The sequence below is a fragment of the Polyodon spathula genome, chromosome 18, assembly GCF_017654505.1.
Source record: "Polyodon spathula isolate WHYD16114869_AA chromosome 18, ASM1765450v1, whole genome shotgun sequence".
In the NCBI taxonomy this organism is placed as follows: domain Eukaryota; kingdom Metazoa; phylum Chordata; class Actinopteri; order Acipenseriformes; family Polyodontidae; genus Polyodon; species Polyodon spathula.
In genome coordinates, this window is record NC_054551.1 from 35033185 (window position 1) to 35056607 (window position 23423).

Sequence of the window (23423 nt, forward strand, 5' to 3'; positions counted from 1 at the left end):
TTCGAAATCCCTTCCTGACCCGACGCGGAGCTGTACTGCTTTCGAAATCCCTTCCTGACCCGACGCGGGGCTGCACTGCTTTCGAAATCCCTTCCTGACCCGACGCGGGGCTGTACTGCTTTCGAAATCCCTTCCTGACCCGACACGGGGCTGCACTGCTTTCGAAATCCCTTCCTGACCCGACGCGGGGCTGTACTGCTTTCGAAATCCCTTCCTGACCCGACGCGGAGCTGTACTGCTTTCGAAATCCCTTCCTGACCCGACAAGGGGCTGCACTGCTTTCGAAATCCCTTCCTGACCCGACGCGGAGCTGTACTGCTTTCGAAATCCCTTCCTGACCCGACAAGGGGCTGCACTGCTTTCGAAATCCCTTCCTGACCCGACGCGGGGCTGTACTGCTTTCGAAATCCCTTCCTGACCCGACAAGGGGCTGCACTGCTTTCGAAATCCCTTCCTGACCCGACGCGGGGCTGTACTGCTTTCGAAATCCCTTCCTGACCCGACACGGGGCTGCACTGCTTTCGAAATCCCTTCCTGACCCGACACGGGGCTGCACTGCTTTCGAAATCCCTTCCTGACCCGACGCGGAGCTGTACTGCTTTCGAAATCCCTTCCTGACCCGACGCGGGGCTGTACTGCTTTCGAAATCCCTTCCTGACCCGACGCGGGGCTGTACTGCTTTCGAAATCCCTTCCTGACCCGACGCGGGGCTGTACTGCTTTCGAAATCCCTTCCTGACCCGACGCGGAGCTGTACTGCTTTCGAAATCCCTTCCTGACCCGACAAGGGGCTGCACTGCTTTCGAAATCCCTTCCTGACCCGACGCGGGGCTGTACTGCTTTCGAAATCCCTTCCTGACCCGACGCGGAGCTGTACTGCTTTCGAAATCCCTTCCTGACCCGACACGGGGCTGCACTGCTTTCGAAATCCCTTCCTGACCCGACACGGAGCTGTACTGCTTTCGAAATCCCTTCCTGACCCGACACAGGGCTGCACTGCTTTCGAAATCCCTTCCTGACCCGACGCGGAGCTGTACTGCTTTCGAAATCCCTTCCTGACCCGACAAGGGGCTGCACTGCTTTCGAAATCCCTTCCTGACCCGACGCGGAGCTGTACTGCTTTCGAAATCCCTTCCTGACCCGACAAGGGGCTGCACTGCTTTCGAAATCTCTTCCTGACCCGACGCGGAGCTGTACTGCTTTCGAAATCCCTTCCTGACCCGACGCGGGGCTGTACTGCTTTCGAAATCCCTTCCTGACCCGACAAGGGGCTGCACTGCTTTCGAAATCCCTTCCTGACCCGACGCGGAGCTGTACTGCTTTCGAAATCCCTTCCTGACCCGACAAGGGGCTGCACTGCTTTCGAAATCCCTTCCTGACCCGACGCGGAGCTGTACTGCTTTCGAAATCCCTTCCTGACCCGACGCGGAGCTGTACTGCTTTCGAAATCCCTTCCTGACCCGACACGGGGCTGCACTGCTTTCGAAATCCCTTCCTGACCCGACACAGGGCTGCAGTGGGACGCAGGGAGAAGGTAAGAACTTCTGAATTGACTGGACAGTTTCTAAATAGAGGACCAAACTTTAAAAGTGTTTAAGGATGTGACTGCATGTCACGTTTTTGTAAATGTACATTGATTTTATTCACAAAAACAGGGAGAATTTGAAGGAATTCTTTTTATATATATATATATATATATATATATATATATATATATATATATATATATATATATATATATATAAAGATATGACAAAGTGTATTAAATGTGATGTACAAAAACACTAGCTTTCCTCTGCAGACGGAAGAGGAAATATTTCTCAGCTTGTTGCAGGATTGCTGCTTGCTTTGTTCTACTTGTTTTGCTTCTAAACCACTCGCAGATGCTTGACATTACATTTAATCTGCAGGTGAAACAGACTACCTCAAGGAAACAGAAAAATACAAAACCTCTGTGATTTCCAACCAAAGCCGTGTTTTCTTCCCCAGTGGGATTGCACCGTCTCTTGGGTTTCATGACCTTTCGGCTGTCAAGGTGTGAAGTTTGTCTTTGTCTCTCTTGCAGGAGATTGTAAACATGAAGGGTAAGGGATCAGGCCAAAGACAGAGCTCTGCTTCTGGTAGGTGTTACCTGGTTACTAAAGAAGTATTAAACCATGCTGTAGCACAGCACTGTACAATCAAAGTGCCAGTCCAATAAACTTCAGGCACAGTATCATTTGCTAGAGGCATTCGACTGAGTCACAAACCTTTTAATCTACTCCTCAGTGCTGGTGAAACTCAAACATTTGACCTCAGCAAGTGAACCCTGAAGGTCAAGACATGGTTGAGTAAACTAGTTAACTGAAAGGATCAGACAAGTTTGTCTGAGAAAATGTGTTTCAGTTTAGTTTCAATGTTAGTCAATGTAATCGTATTCTGAGACCACCAAACCAATCCCACCAAGGTCAAAGAGGCGAACGTATGATTTTCAGTGCATTGACCCCACTGTGCCGCCTCACCCACTTCGAGACAGCTTTTCAGAGGAAACATGTACACACACTGTCCTTGTATGATTTCCCAGGCACTCCCAGGGATTCTGGGACGCTGTCCTAAAGGCTGGCACCCAAACTGGCTGTCCGACCCAGGAATTTTGTAAATAAACAGGGGGAGGGTTTAGCTGGGGCAAAGCTAACTCCTAAAAACACAGAGCACAGGATCGGATATTCAACAAGGAAATCGGTTTATCCCTGGGAGATTAGAAAGAGCTTTAACAAAATTAAACAATTATCATCACTGGGCCTGCCACATTGTGTGGGTCTTTACAATTTAATCTCCTCATTGAAGACTGAGCTGCTGTTTTGAGATCAGGTATCAACCCTTTTTAAATCTACACCAGCATCTCTCGTAATCTGGGAATAGGCTTGCAATCAAAACACTGACAAAAAAGCTGCACTTCACTGAATGAGGAGTACAGGACAAAAGAAAAGGCTTAGTCCTTCTTATCATAGGAAAGAAACGGGCTATACTGGGCTGTAGTTTGTCCTGTCCCATCTCTTGCCGAGGGAAGTCAATAATACAAGTCCATGAACACTGAAACAATTTGCGAAATGCCATTCTTAGGAAGCACCTACATAAAACATAAACTGTAAAAAGCCATTCAAAACAAGCTTACATTGCTTCAAAAGATGGCAAGTACGTTACACTTCTTTTTTTCATTAAAGAAAAGTAGATAAAAAAAAGGACTTGCTTTGCAATGATGTTAATGCAGTTGCTATAAATGTGATAGGGATAGGGTTAGGGTTAGGGGTAGGGGTGTGGGAGTAGGGGTAGGGGTAGATGTCTGGGGTACAGTTAGAGTTAGGGGTAGGAGAGGGGGTAGGGTTAAGGTTAGGGTGAGGGTTAGGTTGTCTGGTTCCTAGTTGCTATATTAATCTAAAAAACTTATCAGATTTAATTCAAAAGACCCAAGTGATTCTGCCTCAACACCAATGACTAGGTAACCCTTTCCATCCCCTCGTCACTCTCTACAAGAAGTAATGTCTCCTTCCCCCTTTCCTACGTCCCATCTCTACTTCATTTTCAACGGTGTCCCCAGGTCACAGCTAGAAGTTAATCTCATGAAACCTGATTCTGCAGTACAGTTTGCGTGTGAGTCTGCAAATGAACACGTCTACAAATGAACCAAAACAATATTCAGCAGGAGTTCAAAAACTTTGTTGTGCGTCACAGCTAAAATAAATTTATTGGCATTGATAAGGCATTAAGAATATCAAGCAAGTGGTGGAATCAACCCATTTGCATCATAAACAAAGAGATTTAATACCAGCTGTGCCAGCTCGGCAACAGAAAACAAAACGTCTCAGCTGTGAAATGAAAAGAACCAACAGGTGCACTACACCTGTACTAATAGAATTCCACCCCCTAGACAAAACACTCAGAAAGAAATTAGTTTAACAAAGCCCACTAATCCTACTGCACTTACAATACACGCAGAAACAAGAATAGGAGCCGTGCCAGTATGATCCAGAAATGAACCGCATTAACTGTATATCATGAAGAAAGCATGGCAAAGTGCAGTAAAGCATAGTTCATCGCTTGCATGCTAAAATAAACAAGCAAAATGTGGTTATTATAGTAAATGCATAGTATAAATAAGCTGAAATATTAACATGCTAGGTGTACTGTAGATCTCAATAAAGAAAGTGTAACAAGTGAAGTGTGGGGGCTTCTTGTGAAGTGTGGGGGCTTCTTGTATATTCCACTGTGGCTTTTGATGACTGTTTGAAAGGAGGGTCATTAAGGCAAGCACTTAGCTGTGATACTCTTTGTCACACTGAGTACCTTTTACCATATTACCTTTTGATCCCTTCCATTCGCTACATCAAATGTTCGGTTTTTCAAGAAGCACATATTATAGCGAACATGTACTGTCAAGGTTAAAGAAAGTGGTGTGAGCATTCCACCTCATTGGTGCTGTAGCCAGTCAATCATCAGGGGAAGCAGCTGGTTGGTTAATAACAGGAAATGAGGTGTTGAAAGGGTTAGGGGCAATTTAATTATCCAGTTGAAATGACCAAGAAAACGTGTACTTGTGCTGGGCCTGTGGGCAGAAAGGGAATAAACTCAACTCAACTCATAGGGGTTTCTTTCAGTACTACACATTTGAGACCTACTTACTGACAGGTACGTTTTTCCAAGAGGAAACATTACATGCATTCAAATACATTTCTCTCTAGTATGACTATCCAGGAGACACACACGCATACAGCAGTGAGGAGTCAGTAACTCCAGATGGTAACAATTTTATTAAAACAGAATAACCTGAGAGCTTCTGTATGGTGGGGCCAGTGAGAAAAATAAAGGAAACTTATTTTTACTTCCTTTGGAAACTTTTATTAATTTTTTTTTTTTTTTTTTTTGCATTATTATTTCCACATTTTGTAACAACGATCAACAGTTTAAAACAAATTATTTCATATTTAATATCTCACTGGCAAATGACTCTCTAGAGGAGGATTGTTCTAAAAGGGTTTTGCAGTGTATTGCAGTCTACAGCCTGTACGCACATTGTAAATTTCCACCTGTCGAAATGCGTCCCTCGTTTACTGCTACTGTCCTCCTGGTGTCTTCCATTCTTAGTAGACCAGTTTAGTTTTAGAAAAACCTCTCACACAGTAAGTCATTGCTGATGTCCAATTGCATAATTGCAGTCCAATCTGTACCATTTCCCAATACACTTTGTGTCCTTATGCAAATTCACTCAAAGCAAATGGTGCTAAATTCTTGGGCAACAGTTTCAAAAGGATTCCAGTTCAAACCATGGTGCCAGATTCAGGACTGCCAACTCCTAGATTCATAAAATTCTTTTGAGGTTTTGTTTTTTTAAATCAATAGCGGCTTGAAGATCCAGAACCACAAGCTCATTCCAAATCAATCCTTCCCATTATCTGAATCGTACATAGCCTTCTGGAAGAGTGAATACACAGTGCGTGCGGAGCGGATTCCTAAAGCTACAGTACAGCTTGTGAAAAATCTATAAAAAAAGAAAATTAAAAAAAACACAGATCTAACGATGTTCTTCATTACATTAAGGAGACCAGCGTTGCTTGTTCTAATAATGTTTCATTTGCTATGAACCACTCCATTTACCTGCTACAGACATGCAAGATGTGAAACTCAAGGGACTCATCCTGTTCAGATGAATATTTATGAATAACGCTGTAGAATATAAAAGTGGATGGTGTTACTGTAAAGTATGGGTGCTCTTGAGCGATCTGGATTTATTTTTTGTGTTTGTAATTGGAGATGGTGGGAGGAATTGGCTGAGAAGGTTGTGGTTCTGCTAGACTAATTTATTTTTTATGTGAAGGATGTGATTGGTGCAATAGCATCACAAGCACACACTGTTACTTCAGTTATTTCAGGATTGAGATTTCATGGCGGGTGAAATAAAAGTTTTTGGGTCCTCGTAGTTTGCGAGCTAGCAGGTTTTTCTGGCTGGAATTAAAAACATTAGAGCCCAACCCAACCTAAACAGAAAGTACCTCTGATACTGGAGAAGGGCTTCAATTTAAAACAAACGCTACCATAGCCAGATTTAAATATTTTATTTGCATAGAATTAAGTCCACAGTAGGTTGTAAAACACCATAAAATTAGCCTCACACTTTTATCTGTAACCGTTACTGAGCTGGCCAAGGTAGTAACAGTTAGATTTGCTGTTTGTGGCCGAGTTAAGGACCTGTTACTCCAAATGAGCTGGCTGGCTGGCAATGCTGGTTAGAAACCAGAAAACAGCCAAATTCCCATCTTCACAATCCAGCCTTAGAGAGGCATCAAAGGATCGCAGTAGAAAAGTTGTAATTTCAATGACCAGTGCAAGCATCATAGTTTTCATGTTTGATTTTGTAAGAGTCTATCTTAATAAATCAAAATGTGTGCAAATCACAGGAAGAGATTTTAAAGGATTTTTTTTTTTTTTTTTACAAATGCTTGAAGGTGATTGTGTGCTTCTGCTGCCTTCTATTCCAGGACCCCCTTGTAAATGTATACCCCATCCAGAGTACCAAGACAGGTCACTATTTGATTTTTTTTTTAATTACAATTAATAATATGAATAATATTATAGTCGTACTTAATGCCGCTAACAAGAATGTAGTATGAAATTCCCCATACAGGCTGTTCTTTCGACACCCTGTTCTCCCCCCTCTTTAATTTCCATTCACCTTCATCATGGAGCCTCCTGATCCTAAATGTTTTCCCCCCATGAGGCCATAATGATCATGGCTACAGCTCTTGGAACGCACTGGATCTCAGCTCAAAGTCTTATTTTTCCATTATATAAGAAGCGCCTTGAATCTGATCGAACGAGCCAACACGTCTGCCAACACCAACTACTACTGCTGGAGCTCTTTGTAATGAATGTCTGGCTGGGGACAGTCTAGAATAAAGTCAAGTGATACGCAGCTAACAGGGCACAAAGAAATAAGTTAAACAGCATTTTTAACAAAAATAAATATACTAAATTGTCCCGTCTTAGGGTATCGCTACAGGGGTTGACAGGTATGCAGAACTGGGGACAACTAATGAAATAAAATAAATGAATCCAAGCAAAATACTTTGGCAATTCTGCAACAGGTACTGTAACATTACAAAGTTCCATATGTACATATAATGGACCCCAGATGGAGTACAGTCTCAAGTATGCCTTGTTTCAATTGCAGTACAGTCTAAATGTAGTCTATACTTTATTAGTATATTGTGTTATTAACAAAGGGAATTGTATCATTCTAAAAATAAACCACTCGACTAAGAAAATATTTTTTAAATTAAAGTCCACTAGTCCCAAAAATGCAAGTTTTAAAACTGTAGTCACACAGTAAATCTCCCCTGCACAATCCGAAATTGGCTCTTGAGTTAGAGTAACGGAACCTGCCTGCTAACAGTCTCTGGCACAGTCAGATTGTGCCATTGAGAACTGGTATTGGAGTAAAGCTTTATACCTGTTTTATGTGTTTCTAGCTCTAAAGAAAGGTGTTGACTGTACTGTGGGTAGGCTGTGCAATGAGAAAGTGATGGGACTGTACTGTGGGTAGGCTGTGCAATGAGAAAGTGATGGGACTGTACTGTGGGTAGGCTGTGCAATGAGAAGGTGATGGGACTGTAGTGTGGGTAGGCTGTGCAATGAGAAGGTGATGGGACTGTACTGTGGGTAGGCTGTGCAATGAGAAGGTGATGGGACTGTACTGTGGGTAGGCTGTGCATTGAGAAGGTGATGGGACTGTACTGTGGGTAGGCTGTGCAATGAGAAGGTGATGGGACTGTAGTGTGGGTAGGCTGTGCAATGAGAAGGTGATGGGACTGTACTGTGGGTAGGCTGTGCAATGAGAAGGTGATGGGACTGTAGTGTGGGTATGCTGTGCAATGAGAAGGTGATGGGACTGTAGTGTGGGTAGGCTGTGCAATGAGAAGGTGATGGGACTGTAGTGTGGGTAGGCTGTGCATTGAGAAGGTGATGGGACTGTACTGTGGGTAGGCTGTGCAATGAGAAGGTGATGGGACTGTACTGTGGGTAGGCTGTGCATTGAGAAGGTGATGGGACTGTACTGTGGGTAGGCTGTGCATTGAGAAGGTGATGGGACTGTACTGTGGGTAGGCTGTGCAATGAGAAGGTGATGGGACTGTACTGTGGGTAGGCTGTGCAATGAGAAGGTGATGGGACTGTAGTGTGGGTAGGCTGTGCAATGAGAAGGTGATGGGACTGTACTGTGGGTAGGCTGTGCATTGAGAAGGTGATGGGACTGTACTGTGGGTAGGCTGTGCAATGAGAAGGTGATGGGACTGTAGTGTGGGTAGGCTGTGCATTGAGAAGGTGATGGGACTGTACTGTGGGTAGGCTGTGCAATGAGAAGGTGATGGGACTGTACTGTGGGTAGGCTGTGCAATGAGAAGGTGATGGGACTGTAGTGTGGGTAGGCTGTGCAATGAGAAGGTGATGGGACTGTAGTGTGGGTAGGCTGTGCATTGAGAAGGTGATGGGCCTGTACTGTGGGTAGGCTGTGCAATGAGAAGGTGATGGGCCTGTACTGTGGGTAGGCTGTGCAATGAGAAGGTGATGGGACTGTACTGTGGGTAGGCTGTGCATTGAGAAGGTGATGGGATTGTAGTGTGGGTAGGCTGTGCAATGAGAAGGTGATGGGACTGTAGTGTGGGTAGGCTGTGCATTGAGAAGGTGATGGGATTGTAGTGTGGGTAGGCTGTGCATTGAGAAGGTGATGGGACTGTAGTGTGGGTAGGCTGTGCAATGAGAAGGTGATGGGACTGTAGTGTGGGTAGGCTGTGCATTGAGAAGGTGATGGGACTGTACTGTGGGTAGGCTGTGCAATGAGAAGGTCCATGGTGTCTCCTGAGCAGAGACTGTTAGTTTTGTGCAGATAATGAGAGTTCCATTTGAAAGTTAATTTAAAGGGATATCTTGGCATACAAAATACAATTAAAAACTTGACAAAATACCATTATGTCTCTCTCTCTCTCTCTCTCTCTCTCTCTCTCTCTCTCTCTCTCTCTCTCTCTCTCTCTCTCTCTCTCTCTCTCTCTCTCTCTCTCTCTTTCCAAATATTTATTTTATCTAATTTATATATATATATATATATATATATATATATATATATATATATATATATATATATATATATATATATATATATAATAAAATAAATGTAACAAAGAGAGCAGAACAGGGGTTCTATAAGTAAGTACATTGACAGTTAGATATAGAAAATTCCTGAGCAACGTGATACCAGTATAAAAAAAAACTGTGAATTAAATTTGAAGCATGAAGGTATTGCACTGCAGGTTAGTCAGCACCGTACAGGAAACCCACTCAGCGTTTCAATAAAGAGAACTCTGTGCTAACAGCTCAGTGCCAGTGACGGCAGAATGAAGAGCTCAGCACTGGCAAGCCCAATATACACAAGCCAGTGGTGGAGAACTCGGAGCCAGAGAAATTCAACACGGAGAACGCAACAAAACCTGAGGACTTGCAGACTGCAGACACAGCCCAGGCTACTGGAGAAAGATAGGGAGGAAGAGGAATAAGTAAATATAGAGAAGTAGAGAACAACTAAAACAATTCTAAAAAGAATAATTAACTACCTAAACACCTATAAAGTCCCACAATCGAATGTCTCATTTGTTTATGGTGGATTCTTTTCTTTCTGTAAATTAAACTAACATCAGTGTAAATATCTTTGAGTATCAAGTCCTTTAGGCATACACTAGTACTAGTACGGGGTGCCCCTGCCACCAGGTACAATAAAATATTACCTTGCATCTGAAACAATAAAGACAGTGGTAAAACTGTCAGGGAAAGCTATGGTAAATCATGCTCAGATCGGTTCAAGGAGTATGCAGTAAAGCAACAGTGATGCAACTTTATTACAGGTTTCACTTGAGCACTGTTTCTGGTCGCAGGAATGCTTTGTGATATAACCAGCTTGACATATACACTAATGATTGTAGAAATGTGGTAAGCCTGTCATGACAGTGTAGCTAAGAGGTGCTGATGAGAGAGCCAGATTAGCGAGTAGAACCTCTCAAATTAGCACGACATTGACCTGGGAGCCTTCAATTACATTCAATTACAGCCGTGCAAAGTATGCATGTTAGTATCTGTTTGCGTGTACACAGCAGCATGTCAAGTATGTTTGCTCCTGTAGGGGATGTACATTTGAGTGCTGGGGTTTGCACACATCAGCATGCATGCGTGCGTATGTACAGCTATGGTCAACAGTTTCGCATCACCTAGTATTTTAGGATTGAGACATCATTTAAAAAGCCATAACAGCTGTACAGTATTTTATGTCAGATTTTGAAATGTCACATTTTTCCATTTTTGTCAGTATATGGAAAACTACAAAGTGGTGTGTTAGTCAATATGTTAACGTAATATTATTCAGAACGTTTCATTTGACTTTATGAAGCAGAATTCTACAGGGTGATGCAAAACATGGCCATCGCTGTGCATGTGGCTACGCTTGTGTGTGTCTGAGAGATCTGAGCCACCCATTCCCGTACACACAGACACAAACCTATGAGAGGAGCTCATGGAACTTGCGCTGAAATAGAACGCCAGGCAGCCCTGTCAGTTAGCAACCTGCTGACATGTGCCTCACTGGTAAGCTGAGAAGAGGAGGTCTGGACTTGGCATGGTGGAGGCTTGCTGAGTTTTTTGGTTGACTGATGGTTTGTTACTGAAGTGAATTAACTACCCCAGCACTTAACAACTGACTTTTGGAAATAGATTTCAATCAGAACAGCAGTAATGTGTTTATCGGTAGAATATCGAACATGCTGCAGAGGCAGGTGCTGCCACACAGAGCATTATAAAATGTAAATAACACGACATTCAGATCAGTTGGGAACCAGACTCCACTAGGAGAATGAGCCGCTCAAGAGAACAATAGCATAGCTTTCAATAGCAGCGGATTTCAGGCGAATTAGAAAACTGGGGCTCAACTGAACATTTTGCTGTAATTAAGGGCGCATGAAGTCTACAGAGGTCGACCCGACACTTCTAAAGAGCATTTGTTTCCAACTTGTATTATATCATCTGCTAATGAAGTTACTAACTGTGCCCCTGCTGATTCCTAAAGGCTGCAGTGTGACGCACCCTGTCTCTCTTTCTGTTGATTTATTATACTCAGCAGCAGAAGCAGTGACCTCACATGCTCTTCAGTTTCTATGAGCCTCCAGAAACTCTAACCCAGCAGCAGAGACGGCAGAACAGTTCCCTCTGCGCTGCCGGCCGGCAGGCAGCCCTCCAGACTGGTGCCTTGTCTCTAAGCAGCTTACTCTACACAGGCTTGGTCAGTAGAAATCTTACTCTGTTTTAGAGTTGGTTATCCCTGGGATAAAGATGGACAAGTTTGGTTTCTGCCATAATGGAACCTATACCTGCACCTATACCAATGGAACCAAATGTTACCTATACACTAGCTAAATCAAGCTCAGAGTAAAACCTGGAATGGGTGTAACTGCCATGCAACAGGAGTGTTAGTTCCATCCCTGCTGGGACATGTTCAGGCTCTAAGTGGTCATGCCGAACACTTCTCTGTTCACCCCCTCATTCCCTCCCTTGTCAATTCCAGGGTGATGCCTCTCTTACCTGTGAGAAGTTGAGCCCGTTGAGCGGGTGGCACTGCTCCTCCACCCTCTCCACGGCCCCGGTCCTCTTCCCCAGCCTCTCCGCCTCCTGAGCCAGGTACAGGTCCAGCACGGGGACCCCCCTGGAGCGGATGTCTGCCTCGGTCAAGGAGTTGACCATCAGCATGACCCAGACAGGCCGCTTGCGCTCCCAGTTGCCGGCGATGGCATTGAAGAGGTAATCGGCGTACAGCCCCTTGCCCCGCTGGTCGGGGGTCATCCAGTGAGGCATCATGTGCTTGACGTAGTCCAGGTGGCTCTTGAGCCGACGATATAGCTCCCGGGGCAGCAGCTTCTGCAGGCTCTCTCCCCGGGGAAGCAGCTGGCAGCTGGTGAGAGCCGTGATGGTGTAGGGGTCAGTGAGATCCAGCTCGAAGAACACGTTGCTGCTCAGCTGGAAGGCCTTCTTGGAATTCTCAGGGATGAAGTCCCAAACGCGGGTGTAGGGGACATGGATCGTCCCGAACAGGTACGACGGGGGGTCTCTCTTGATCGTCCACAGAAACGAGTTCATGTGACTTGGCTGTTGGGTCGAAAAACAAAAGCAGCAATTTAGCAGGCGAGGATTTGATTGAGTTGGTTTGTACAGGCTGAGGAACTGGAAGGGCATAGGATACTCAAGGAACAGGAAAAAGGGCTTCAGCTCAAACTATTGACACCTTTTTTTTCTGGGAAACCCTGTTCTAGTTCTCTCTCAAACACATTAGTGTTTAATACCTGGCAACGTAAAATGGTCAAAATTAAAATGAGATTAGGGTTATATTAATTCTAATTATAGTTTCTGTAATACTACTACTACTAGTAATAATAATAATAATAATAATAATAATAATAATAATAATAATAATAATAATAATAATAATAATAATACATTGTAATCAAATGCAATATCATCGTATCATTTTCCTTACTAGTCCAAAATAATAGTGACAATCACCAGCACCCCTTCTCATAGACAAACCCGTATATTCTGTCTGCACAGCTATCCCTATTACCCAGACCAGCCTTCTATACTCCCCTAATGTTTTCTCTGATTGTTACATCTTTCTCTTGCATTCACTTTCTTCCATTTCTGCAGAGCTTAATTTCCCTCCTGCCTTTTCGATGTACCCGCTGTGTGTCTCTGGTAGACACAGACACACACAGTGACACCAGCCAAACTTGCAGGTGTAGATCATTATAAGCAACACACACGCACGTACTGAGACACGCAAGCACACACACACACACACACACACACACACACACACACACACACACATACACACAATAATATATTCATTTAGATGACAATAATATAAAGGCATCTTTTTGTCTCTGTTTTTGGCTAGTTTTATTCCTCTTCGAAAAACGTGTCTTTGCGCTTCAGAGACGTACCATTAGTTTTATATTAAAGGTTGCTGATATAGGTATTATTATTATTATTATTATTATTATTATTATTATTATTATTATTATTATTAGTCTGTATACCATTTTTGTAAGTCAAATTGAACCTACCGTACTTTTCAAAAGCAATTTAGTTACACACAGAAGTCATGGTTATTTAACATGCTTGAAACTAATTCTGACATATTGAAACTTCATAATAATTTAGGAAAACAGTATGTTTATAATAAACAAAACTCGAGTAATCCTAATTTTGAATGAAGTTATTTTATAAGAATTAAAAGAAACAAATCCAGTTTGGATTGCGAAATTCCATTCAATATATAGTGGTAACTGCACTCTCGTATTTCTATTTAAATCTATGAATGTGTTTATATATAAAAATAAATCAGTTACATCATTTAAAAGCAAACAAAAAACAAAAAAAAACCCAAACAACAGAAAAACTAAGTAGAACCCGGTTCAGCAGGTTTAACTCTTTTAACTGGCAGATGAGTAGGAATTCAAACAGCGATCACAAAACATCCACGACGTGCAATATGGAACTGTGCAGACTCTTTCTTGTTTAATATAAAATGTGACTGCACACGCACAGTTCAGAAAGTACTTTTACACGGATTGTATATATATATATATATATATAGATATAGAGATAGCAATGTGTGTAATCTGTTAAGTAAATATAATTAAACCCATTTGAAATGAATCTCTGCAGCCTGGCTTCACTTATTTGGAGAATTAACAGTTCACGCCAGACTTCCCTAATTGATAAGTCTTACATGGTCTCCCGAAGAAGAGTACAAATAAGCGTAGAGGACCGTTTTTTTTTTGTTGTTGTTTTTGTTTTTTTAATTAATAAAAACATGTAACCTGACAGCGGTGTGACTGGATACAAAGAAAACACGGATTACCCTAAAACCATGAATTAATTACAGTCCAGTGTAACAGTAAATTAAACGCGCATTACAGTAATCGTAGCCCGCACACCCGGGTCAAAGGCACGCTGTCATGCGATCGGTGAAATGTCCAATCTGGACTTTCCAAGGTCTGTTTTGTTCCACTTGCGTGTGCGTGTGTTTATTTGTTAACAGTCACTAGCACCAACAAAACTGACAGATTACAAATAAACACATGTTTGTAATCATAACATTAACACTACCTGTTATTATAACTTGTTATAACGGTATGAGGAGGAAATATTAATATTTGGAATAAAATAAATGTAAAACCCCATTACTGGAATAATTACACAGGCGGTAATTCGCTAGTATATAAGCGTTGCTCGTAATGCTTTGTAGAGTGACTGAACAGTGAGGACAGGAAAGGTGGAAAGCCGTGCGCATTAATTAACTATTAATGTGTTTGCCATAACTGTAGGCTTGCCGTATATAGATAGATAGATAGATAGATAGATAGATAGATAGATAGATAGATAGATAAGTTTAGCATCAATATTAGATTAACTAGTTGTGCTTCATAGTTTAATAAATTTATGTTGACATTATCCATATTCTTAACGAAAAACTGACAACAATTGAAGAATGTGCCTTTTTAAAAGCTAACATGAAATACTATCAATTCCGGTAGGCTTTTGCGATGTCATTTTGTAGTTTCTTTGATTACATAATGTTAAAAAAAAAAAAAAAAAATCAAAATTATGTTCATATAGTTTATTATTATTATTATTATTATTATTATTATTATTATTATATTATTATTATTATTATTATTAAAAATCCAATGTCTGGTAATACTAAAATTCAATTATTTCTTCAGAGGAAAGAAAGCTGGGACTAACTATGTCAACTTTTCACAACTGGGTGCGACGTACTATAGCAAAGGCCGCAACTAACCTATTCAAACCGATTTATTAAAGATACATTGAAACAGTGCATTTTATTTCTTCAGAAGTGAAAGAAAGCTGGACTATACAGAACATTGTCAAGAGAAAGAACAAGCCTATCATTCACAGACTGGGTTGCATGACTATAGCAAAGTTTTTCAAAACGTAACGTTTAGAAAGTCTGACGTGTCATCGGTTACCATACGTGAAAAAAAAATACAATACAATAACATTACAAAACGTGGATAACGATCAACTCCCCATAACTAATCCGAACACTACCAGTGCTGCTATCTCTATGCGTGTGTCTGAACACTGCCAGTGCTGCTATCTCTATGCGTGTGTCTGAACACTGCCAGCGCTGCTATCTCTATGCGTGTGTCTGAACACTGCCAGTGCTGCTATCTCTATGCGTGTGTCTGAACACTGCCAGTGCTGCTATCTCTATGCGTGTGTCTGAACACTGCCAGCGCTGCTATCTCTATGCGTGTGTCTGAACACTGCCAGCGCTGCTATCTCTATGCCTGTGTCTGAACACTGCCAGCGCTGCTATCTCTATGCGTGTGTCTGAACACTGCCAGCGCTGCTATCTCTATGCGTGTGTCTGAACACTGCCAGCGCTGCTATCTCTATGCGTGTGTCTGAACACTGCCAGCGCTGCTATCTCTATGCGTGTGTCTGAACACTGCCAGCGCTGCTATCTCTATGCGTGTGTCTGAACACTGCCAGCGCTGCTATCTCTATGCGTGTGTCTGAACACTGCCAGCGCTGCTATCTCTATGCGTGTGTCTGAACACTGCCAGCGCTGCTATCTCTATGCGTGTGTCTGAACACTGCCAGCGCTGCTATCTCTATGCGTGTGTCTGAACACTGCCAGCGCTGCTATCTCTATGCGTGTGTCTGAACACTGCCAGCGCTGCTATCTCTATGCGTGTGTCTGAACACTGCCAGCGCTGCTATCTCTATGCGTGTGTCTGAACACTGCCAGCGCTGCTATCTCTATGCGTGTGTCTGAACACTGCCAGTGCTGCTATCTCTATGCGTGTGTCTGAACACTGCCAGCGCTGCTATCTCTATGCGTGTGTCTGAACACTGCCAGCGCTGCTATCTCTATGCGTGTGTCTGAACACTGCCAGCGCTGCTATCTCTATGCGTGTGTCTGAACACTGCCAGCTGCTATCTCTATGCGTGTGTCTGAACACTGCCAGCGCTGCTATCTCTATGCGTGTGTCTGAACACTGCCAGTGCTGCTATCTCTATGCGTGTGTCTGAACACTGCCAGTGCTGCTATCTCTATGCGTGTGTCTGAACACTGCCAGTGCTGCTATCTCTATGCGTGTGTCTGAACACTGCCAGCGCTGCTATCTCTATGCGTGTGTCTGAACACTGCCAGCGCTGCTATCTCTATGCGTGTGTCTGAACACTGCCAGCGCTGCTATCTCTATGCGTGTGTCTGAACACTGCCAGCGCTGCTATCTCTATGCGTGTGTCTGAACACTGCCAGCGCTGCTATCTCTATGCGTGTGTCTGAACACTGCCAGCGCTGCTATCTCTATGCGTGTGTCTGAACACTGCCAGTGCTGCTATCTCTATGCGTGTGTCTGAACACTGCCAGCGCTGCTATCTCTATGCGTGTGTCTGAACACTGCCAGCGCTGCTATCTCTATGCGTGTGTCTGAACACTGCCAGCGCTGCTATCTCTATGCCAGCGCTGCTGTGTCTGTGTGACTTCGTGACGTCGCGACGATGAGATAAGCACAACAGACTGTGACGGTCGCGACGATAAGATACGCACACAGACTTGTGACGGTAGCGACGATAGCGATACGCACACAGCCTTGTGACGGTAACGACCGATCGAGATCGGACCAGACTACACTGCCAGTGCTGCTATCTCTATGCGTGTGTCTGAACACTGCCAGTGCTGCTATCTCTATGCCTGTATTGTACAGCCTGTGCACTGCGCAGAGCCCTGAAAAGTTTGACAGTCAGTCAGGTAAACTTACCGACTTCGGGCGCTCGCATTGCCAGGGCTGGCTGTGGCTCGTGGGTGTAACTTTTTGTAGAATCACACTCACAAGCAGGCAGCTGAAGGCAGCGTAGCAACGCATCTCCGCTTTCCAAAAGAAGAAGGTATAGCCGGCAGCTCGGGGTGTGTGTGTGTTGTTGTTGTTGCTGTTCTTTCTGATATCGATATGAATCTCTATAAAACAACTAAAGCAATCTACAGTTGGTATGCGAGGCTCCTGTAGCCCTGCTCAGTTACTTTAAGTTGTCTGGTCAGAATTGACGAGCTGAGCCCGAATCTCCGCCATGCTGCTCAGTGCTGACTTGGTCTCCCACTCTGGCTGCAGTGGAATGAAGTTATGTTTTACTGTTTACAGGAGAGTACGTGGGAATTTTTTAATTTTTTAAACATGATAGAGAGAGAGAGAGAGAGAGAGAGAGAGAGAGAGAGAGAGAGAGAGAGAGAGAGAGAGAGAGAGAGAGAGAGAGAGAGAGAGAGAGGGGGGGGGGGGGGGGTGTGTGTTTGAGATGGGATTTCATGATTGTTGTTTGAACAGGCAGGCAGAGGGAGGCGGGTACACACCCTTGTCAACTTGTCAGAATCCAAAACTTCTCATAAACTCGGAGCAAGCACTTTAAAATATATAATACATTACCACAAGGGGGCGCGACGAGCTTCAGTTTACATCAACCAGCTGTAGTACTGTGCGTTCAAACTTGTTAGTTCTGTAAATTGAATCTAATGTAGGTGTAGCCGTGCTTCAGTTAATGTACTGATCTAAACCAATTGAATTCATGTATTTACAATAATGATTTCATATACAGTCAAAAGCATGTCGACCTTATTGTACTCTCCCCAGTTTGCTTTTTCGGGGTTTTCTACAGACGTGCAAACACCATTGCTAACAATAGAGCTATACTGCCGAGGCTTGTTGCTCATTTCCAAACGCTCGCAAACAAAGAGCTTGCAGAATCTCATCTCGCTCTGCTCCTCTTTTTCTTCGCTCTCCACGCCTGAATATTTTACAATATGCTGCGTTTTTCTATTGCTGTTATTTAACGTGCATTAGTATTGTCGAGCGGGTTTTACTGTTAACACATTGAAAGCGAGTCATGACTCTGTTGTGCTTGTGAAATTGTGTCTGCCACAGGTATTTAATGAAGCGCCTGTTTGGGGTTAGGGCTGCAAAGCATAATGCGCAGCGCAGCGCTCTGCACATTTCACCAGATTTATGGCGGTCTTTAGGCAGTTTGAACTATTTTAGGTCCCCTTACCTAAAATAACTATGTATAGCCAAGGTGAGAAAATGATACTGAATTATACATGAACATTTGTATTCACTGGGTGGTAACACCATGGACTTCATTTTTCAGTATGTTCTAAGGCCACATTCTTCTGGGTGGTGAAAACTGCAGAGAAGACCTCATCTCTGTCATGTAGTTCAGATATGGCAGGTATACAAGCACAATGAAATAGAATCATGTAGATGTGCTTTGCATGTCAGAGATATTTATATTTCATATGGGAAAACATTACCAACACAGAAAGCACCCCTATAAAAGGAGGCAACAAGTTTTAATATTGATGCACAGTAGCTAGATATTAATGCTGTAACCAGAGAAAGCATGATGGCAGATGTGCGTCTGCCTGGGTGCACAGAATGCAACCCAGGATGTGCACGTCAGACCTTTCCAAGCTGGCTCACTGATGCAGTGTAGAGAGAGGGGTGCAGAGTGTGTGTGGCATTACTTTGTACAAAAGGACACATGATTGTCAGCAAGTGGGCAGTGAAATCCACGGCACCTTAACTGATGGGCACCTCGCCAGATTCAGCACAGACTTTGTGGTGCTGAAATGCATAAAAACTTGTTATGTAATCAAATGATCCCAGATACTCTTAAACTATAAATAGATGTCTTGTCCGTCTCTGCTAAATACCTTGGGAGCGACTAAGTAAACAAGTGTCACACAGTTTAACCAGGCGCTGACATGTTGGTTTCCATTCCTGTGAAGGTATGAGGCTTGCAAAGATGTAAATATATTTTTTTTATTACAGACTGCCTTGTTAGACGACATACTTCTGTAGCAGATGATATTGACCTCAGCGCTTAGTGTTAGGGTTGGGGTTGGGGTTGTTGTTAGGGTGATAGTTGGGGTAGGGTTGGGGTTAGTGGTAGGGTTCGGGTTGGGGTTCAGGTTGGGGTTAGGGTGATGGTTGGGGTATGGTTGGGGTTAAGGGTAGGGTTGGGGTTAGAGGTAGGGTTGGGGTTCGGTTTTGGGGTTGGGGTTGGGGTAGGGGTTGGGGGTGGGGTTGGGGGTAGGGTTAGGGTTAGGGTTAGGGTTAGATTAGGCATGGCTGTGGGATTTGCGGTTGGGGTAGGGGTAGGGTTGGGGTTAGGGGTAGGGTTGGGTTTGGGGTTAGGGTTGGGGTTGGGGTTGAGATTAGGGTTAGTGTTAGGGTTAGGGTTCAGGTTAGACATGGCTGTGGGATGGTTGGTTTGTGGCTTGATGACTCTGCTGAGCTGATTAGTTCCCAGACTCTATTCCTTCCAATGCTGCTGTTTGTCAGATGTAGCCTGTCTCTAGTTTCACCAGTCTACGGTACTCTATACGTGATAAACAGTAGTTCTAATTAAAAAAAAACAACAACATTGTCTTACAGTAATATCTTGATATAAAAAATGATTGCACAATATATGTGAATAAGATATGCTTATTTAAAAGCGAATTGTACACTAGACAAGGCCACCCATAAACATAGTCTTGTGAACAAGTAAACATCCACTGGTAAAGACAGGGCTTTTAAAATGAAGCAAATGTTCTGTTATTTGTTTTCCTAAAGTGGCATTTAGTTGCTGAAAGTTTCCAAGAGAAGTTGCAGTAGCTGCTCAGTAGAAGCTGCCTGGGGCTGCACTGGACTGTAAGTTTGCCTTTAGTTGACATTCTTCTGTTCTAGTTAATGCTGCCCCCTGCTGCTGAAATACAAACAATGGGCTACATGCAATATGAGCTACCTGTGCAAATAGCTGTGAGCCCTGCATTGCTCTCCTGTTGGTCCACTAGCTCACGTGCTGCATTTCTATTTAAAGAGGTTATGATGTAGCAGCAACAGCCTGGGTCTCTCTCTCTGTGACCCTTCCCCAGCTCTCCTCTCTCTCTCTCTCTCTCTCTCTCTCTCTCTCTCTCTTCTCTCTCTCTCTCTCTCTCTCTCTCTCTCTCTCTCTCTCTCTCTCTCTCTCGCTCTCCACTTCATCTCTCTCTTCTGTTGATGTTGGCATGTTCCTTCTATAAATACCAGAACTAGTGAAAAACCCTAAACATCGATTTCCTACCCATCTGGGCCTCTGCCTGAAGCTCAGCAAATTCAGCTGTTAAAATCAGTTTTGTCAAGGGCAGACGTCCTTCCTTTTCCTAAAGTCAACAGCAGCCTGCCTCTTTTAAAAGGTTTCCAGGGTTGTTTAGCTGTCCCCCCCCCCCATGATTTCTCCATGCTATGCTATGTATTTACTATAGTTTACTATGTTTTTTTTAATCAGCTTTACCATACCTCTCTTTGCATGCCTATGCTTTGCCATGATTTTAATATGCTTTATTACACTTTGCTGTGCTTTTGGTATTGGAAACGTTCATATGAGAATAACCACTAAAATAAAAAAAGATCAAAACAGCGACTACGTTTTCAAGGAATGTGTCCCACCCTGTATCTGTCTGTTCGTTATCCTATTATATGTGTTTTTAGTCATCTCTTCTAACTATTTCAGCATGACATTTGCTATGTTTAGCAAAGTCACCAGCATATAGTATCTTCAGGACAGTCAATCCTCATTGTAAACCTCTCTAAGGAGAATGAATCACAGTGAAACGAAGGAGATTGAATCCGAACAGCGCGAGGCTTCAGTTTTAAAAGTAGCAGCCTGTCGGAGATCTTGCTGAGATTTTGTAAATATTTATTCATCATTAAAGACATGAAAGCGTGGAGATTGTGATGACTGTTTATTGGGTGTATTCCTGGTGGGATCTCCTGAGGCATTTTATACAGTTGCTGTGAGAGGGCACCTTCCCTGAAAGAAGCCAGGCTTCAGCAAATTAGGTCTGGATAAAAAAAACAAATCAGTACTGTGCAACTTTCCCCATCCCCCATCCCAAAACCATTGACCCAAGATGAAGCTTCCATTTAGAGTCACTAAATTCAGGCAAACTGCCTGTCTGCAATGCTAAAAGAGATGCTATGTTTTTGGAGTAGTCAGATATACCTCTACAGAACTCAGTGGACCAATAGAAGCAGGCATATTGTTGTTTTAACACCTGACAAGCAAGGTGATTATTAGTAGATGGGTACGTGTATTAACGGTTCCCAATGTGTTTAAATGTAGCACAGCTACCGTGTTAATAGCATCAGTACGGCTACCAGCTAAAACTAGTCTCTGTTCTCTCTGGAGACAGAATACTCAGAAAGCTCAGTACATAAATGGAAATGAGTTTCCTGGACAAAGCCCAGGCTTTGTATTTGGGGGAGTGGAAGTTAATGTCCTGTGCGCAGACCAGAGAAATCATTTCAATTTTAAATGTACGTCTTGGGACCTGGAGTTTAAGTGAGGAAACCATTACAGATTGACTGAGCAATGGGTCTAAACTTTATCTGCCATTTCCGCATTTCCATAACGTTGGAAAACGTTGGCTTCCTCGATCAGCGATGCTGTCTGACCGTGGAGCAGGGATGCCAGGGTTAGGGTTAGCTCACAGAGACTGTTATTAGATGCAATACTTCATCGTTTTTGGCCCGCGTTTTGACGGTACTAATATTTATTTCCTTTTGGCTAACCGGACTCATTTTTTAATATTAAGGAACAGTAACCCATTCTGAGCAGAGGTTTCCAGGTATGGTTTTGGTCATTCTTAGGCTGCCTCTGTTTCTAAACTGTCTTATCTGTGTATATACAAGACTTCCCAGCACAGCTCTGTCAGTCTGATCTGTGTATATACAAGGCTCCCCAGCTCAATGCTGTCAGTCTCCCATCTCTCACAGGCTCAATTGAAATCAGTCTGCTGTCCGTTGAAAGCACTGCATAAATCTGCATCTGGTTTGTTCTTCTGTTGATCGATAATCACGCCTGTTCCATATGAGGACAAAAGTAAAGAATATGTGTTACAATTAACCCCAGGCCTCCACAGAATACTCAGCTTACAGTCTGAAGCCAAGCAGCCTCTGTGGAATTCACCGTCACTGTGGGTGTGTTACATGAGCAGCTCACAACATTACTTAAGAACCCACTTAATGGCATGCCCAGTTCCGCCCTCCCCGAGCTGCTCAGAGCGCTGCAGAGCAGATCTGATCGGCGATCAGTGAGTAGAGCTGCTCACTTACTTAACACAGCCAATGAGCCACTGCTTCTGTGGAACCTGCGTCCCTAGAACGTGGTGTCACCGGAGCCTCCTCTTCATCTGTTCGGATCCCTCCCTTCACGTAACTATTCCCTATTCTTTATTCTTACTCCCATCCACATTCATCCTGGGTCTGAGTGCCCCAGTATCACTGCAAAGTCCAAGTGATTTCACAAGACTATACTGCAGATTTGTTTCCTAATCTGGAACGAACCCAAATTCCTGAGGTTAAGATCAGAAGGAGAATTGGAACACAGTATTAGTTGTACATTTTTATTACAGGGCAGGAAGAAAGAATGTAAACAACTACTGTGAGGATTTTATTGTTAAGAAAGCTTTGTAACACTAAATGTGATGAAATGCAGACCGATAGGAAGATTTATGTAATGTGTGTGAATCTTTGCATGTATTGATTGTATTGTATCGCAGTGCATATGTACATGTGTGCGTGCGCATGTGTGTGTGTGTGTGTGTGACCATATATCTTCAATGCAGTATTTTTAATACTCTTAAGACAATCCTTTGAAAGTAACAGGCTCTCATTCATGCAATGGGCTTTGTGGTATCTTCTTCCATTCCTTAACTGCTGGCATCATTCTTCTTCTTTTTAAAATATATTTATTTCACAATTTCCTCAGGTTCCATCTCATGGTTCATAGATCTGGTGATCTTGCTATTGCAGTTCTGTACTGTTCCTAACCTGGTCACACAGGCCCTCATTGGCCTGGGCTTTGTTTAATTTACTGCGTAAACTCCAGCACTTAGTCTTATAGAGCTGGAAAACGCATGCAATATGGAAGAAAATGGCCACATTATATACAGGAAAGGAGCATGTAATAATGTACAAATTTGCCCCTGCCCCTCCCATATGAGAGCTAGGAGTGAACAGCACCCCTCATTGGTCTGATCAGGAGGGAGTTAAAGGTGTGACAATGTGTGGAAAAAGGGGGGTGGTGGAAAGCAATTTTCCAACAGAAACCAATGCATTCCCTAACAGGCTTGCCAGTGAATACTGTTTGAATAATGCAAATACAGCATGAACTGGACCGAGACCAGCCGGACTGCACGTGTCAACATTGTTACAGCAGAAAACAAGGAGATTGCTACATCCTGCGGGT

The 23423-nt window shown here is 43.3% G+C and overlaps 1 protein-coding gene across 2 annotated transcripts in view; it reads right to left on the reverse strand.

The window, feature by feature from the left end:
• Positions 1-17318, reverse strand: part of LOC121331037 (metalloprotease TIKI2-like) — a 73784-nt gene extending 56466 nt beyond the window's left edge. The window contains exons 1-2 of one of the 2 annotated variants that reach the window (XM_041278145.1): positions 16922-17318; positions 11646-12206 (exon numbers count right to left, since the gene is read on the reverse strand). In XM_041278145.1, coding sequence (XP_041134079.1) covers positions 11646-12206; positions 16922-17026 — 666 coding nt within the window. In that variant the 5' untranslated portion in view covers positions 17027-17318. Of the gene's footprint in view, positions 1-11645; positions 12207-14925; positions 14990-16921 lie in introns of those variants that run through there. The other variant, XM_041278147.1, reaches the window with a different exon arrangement.
• Positions 17319-23423: the final 6105 nt, after the last annotated feature.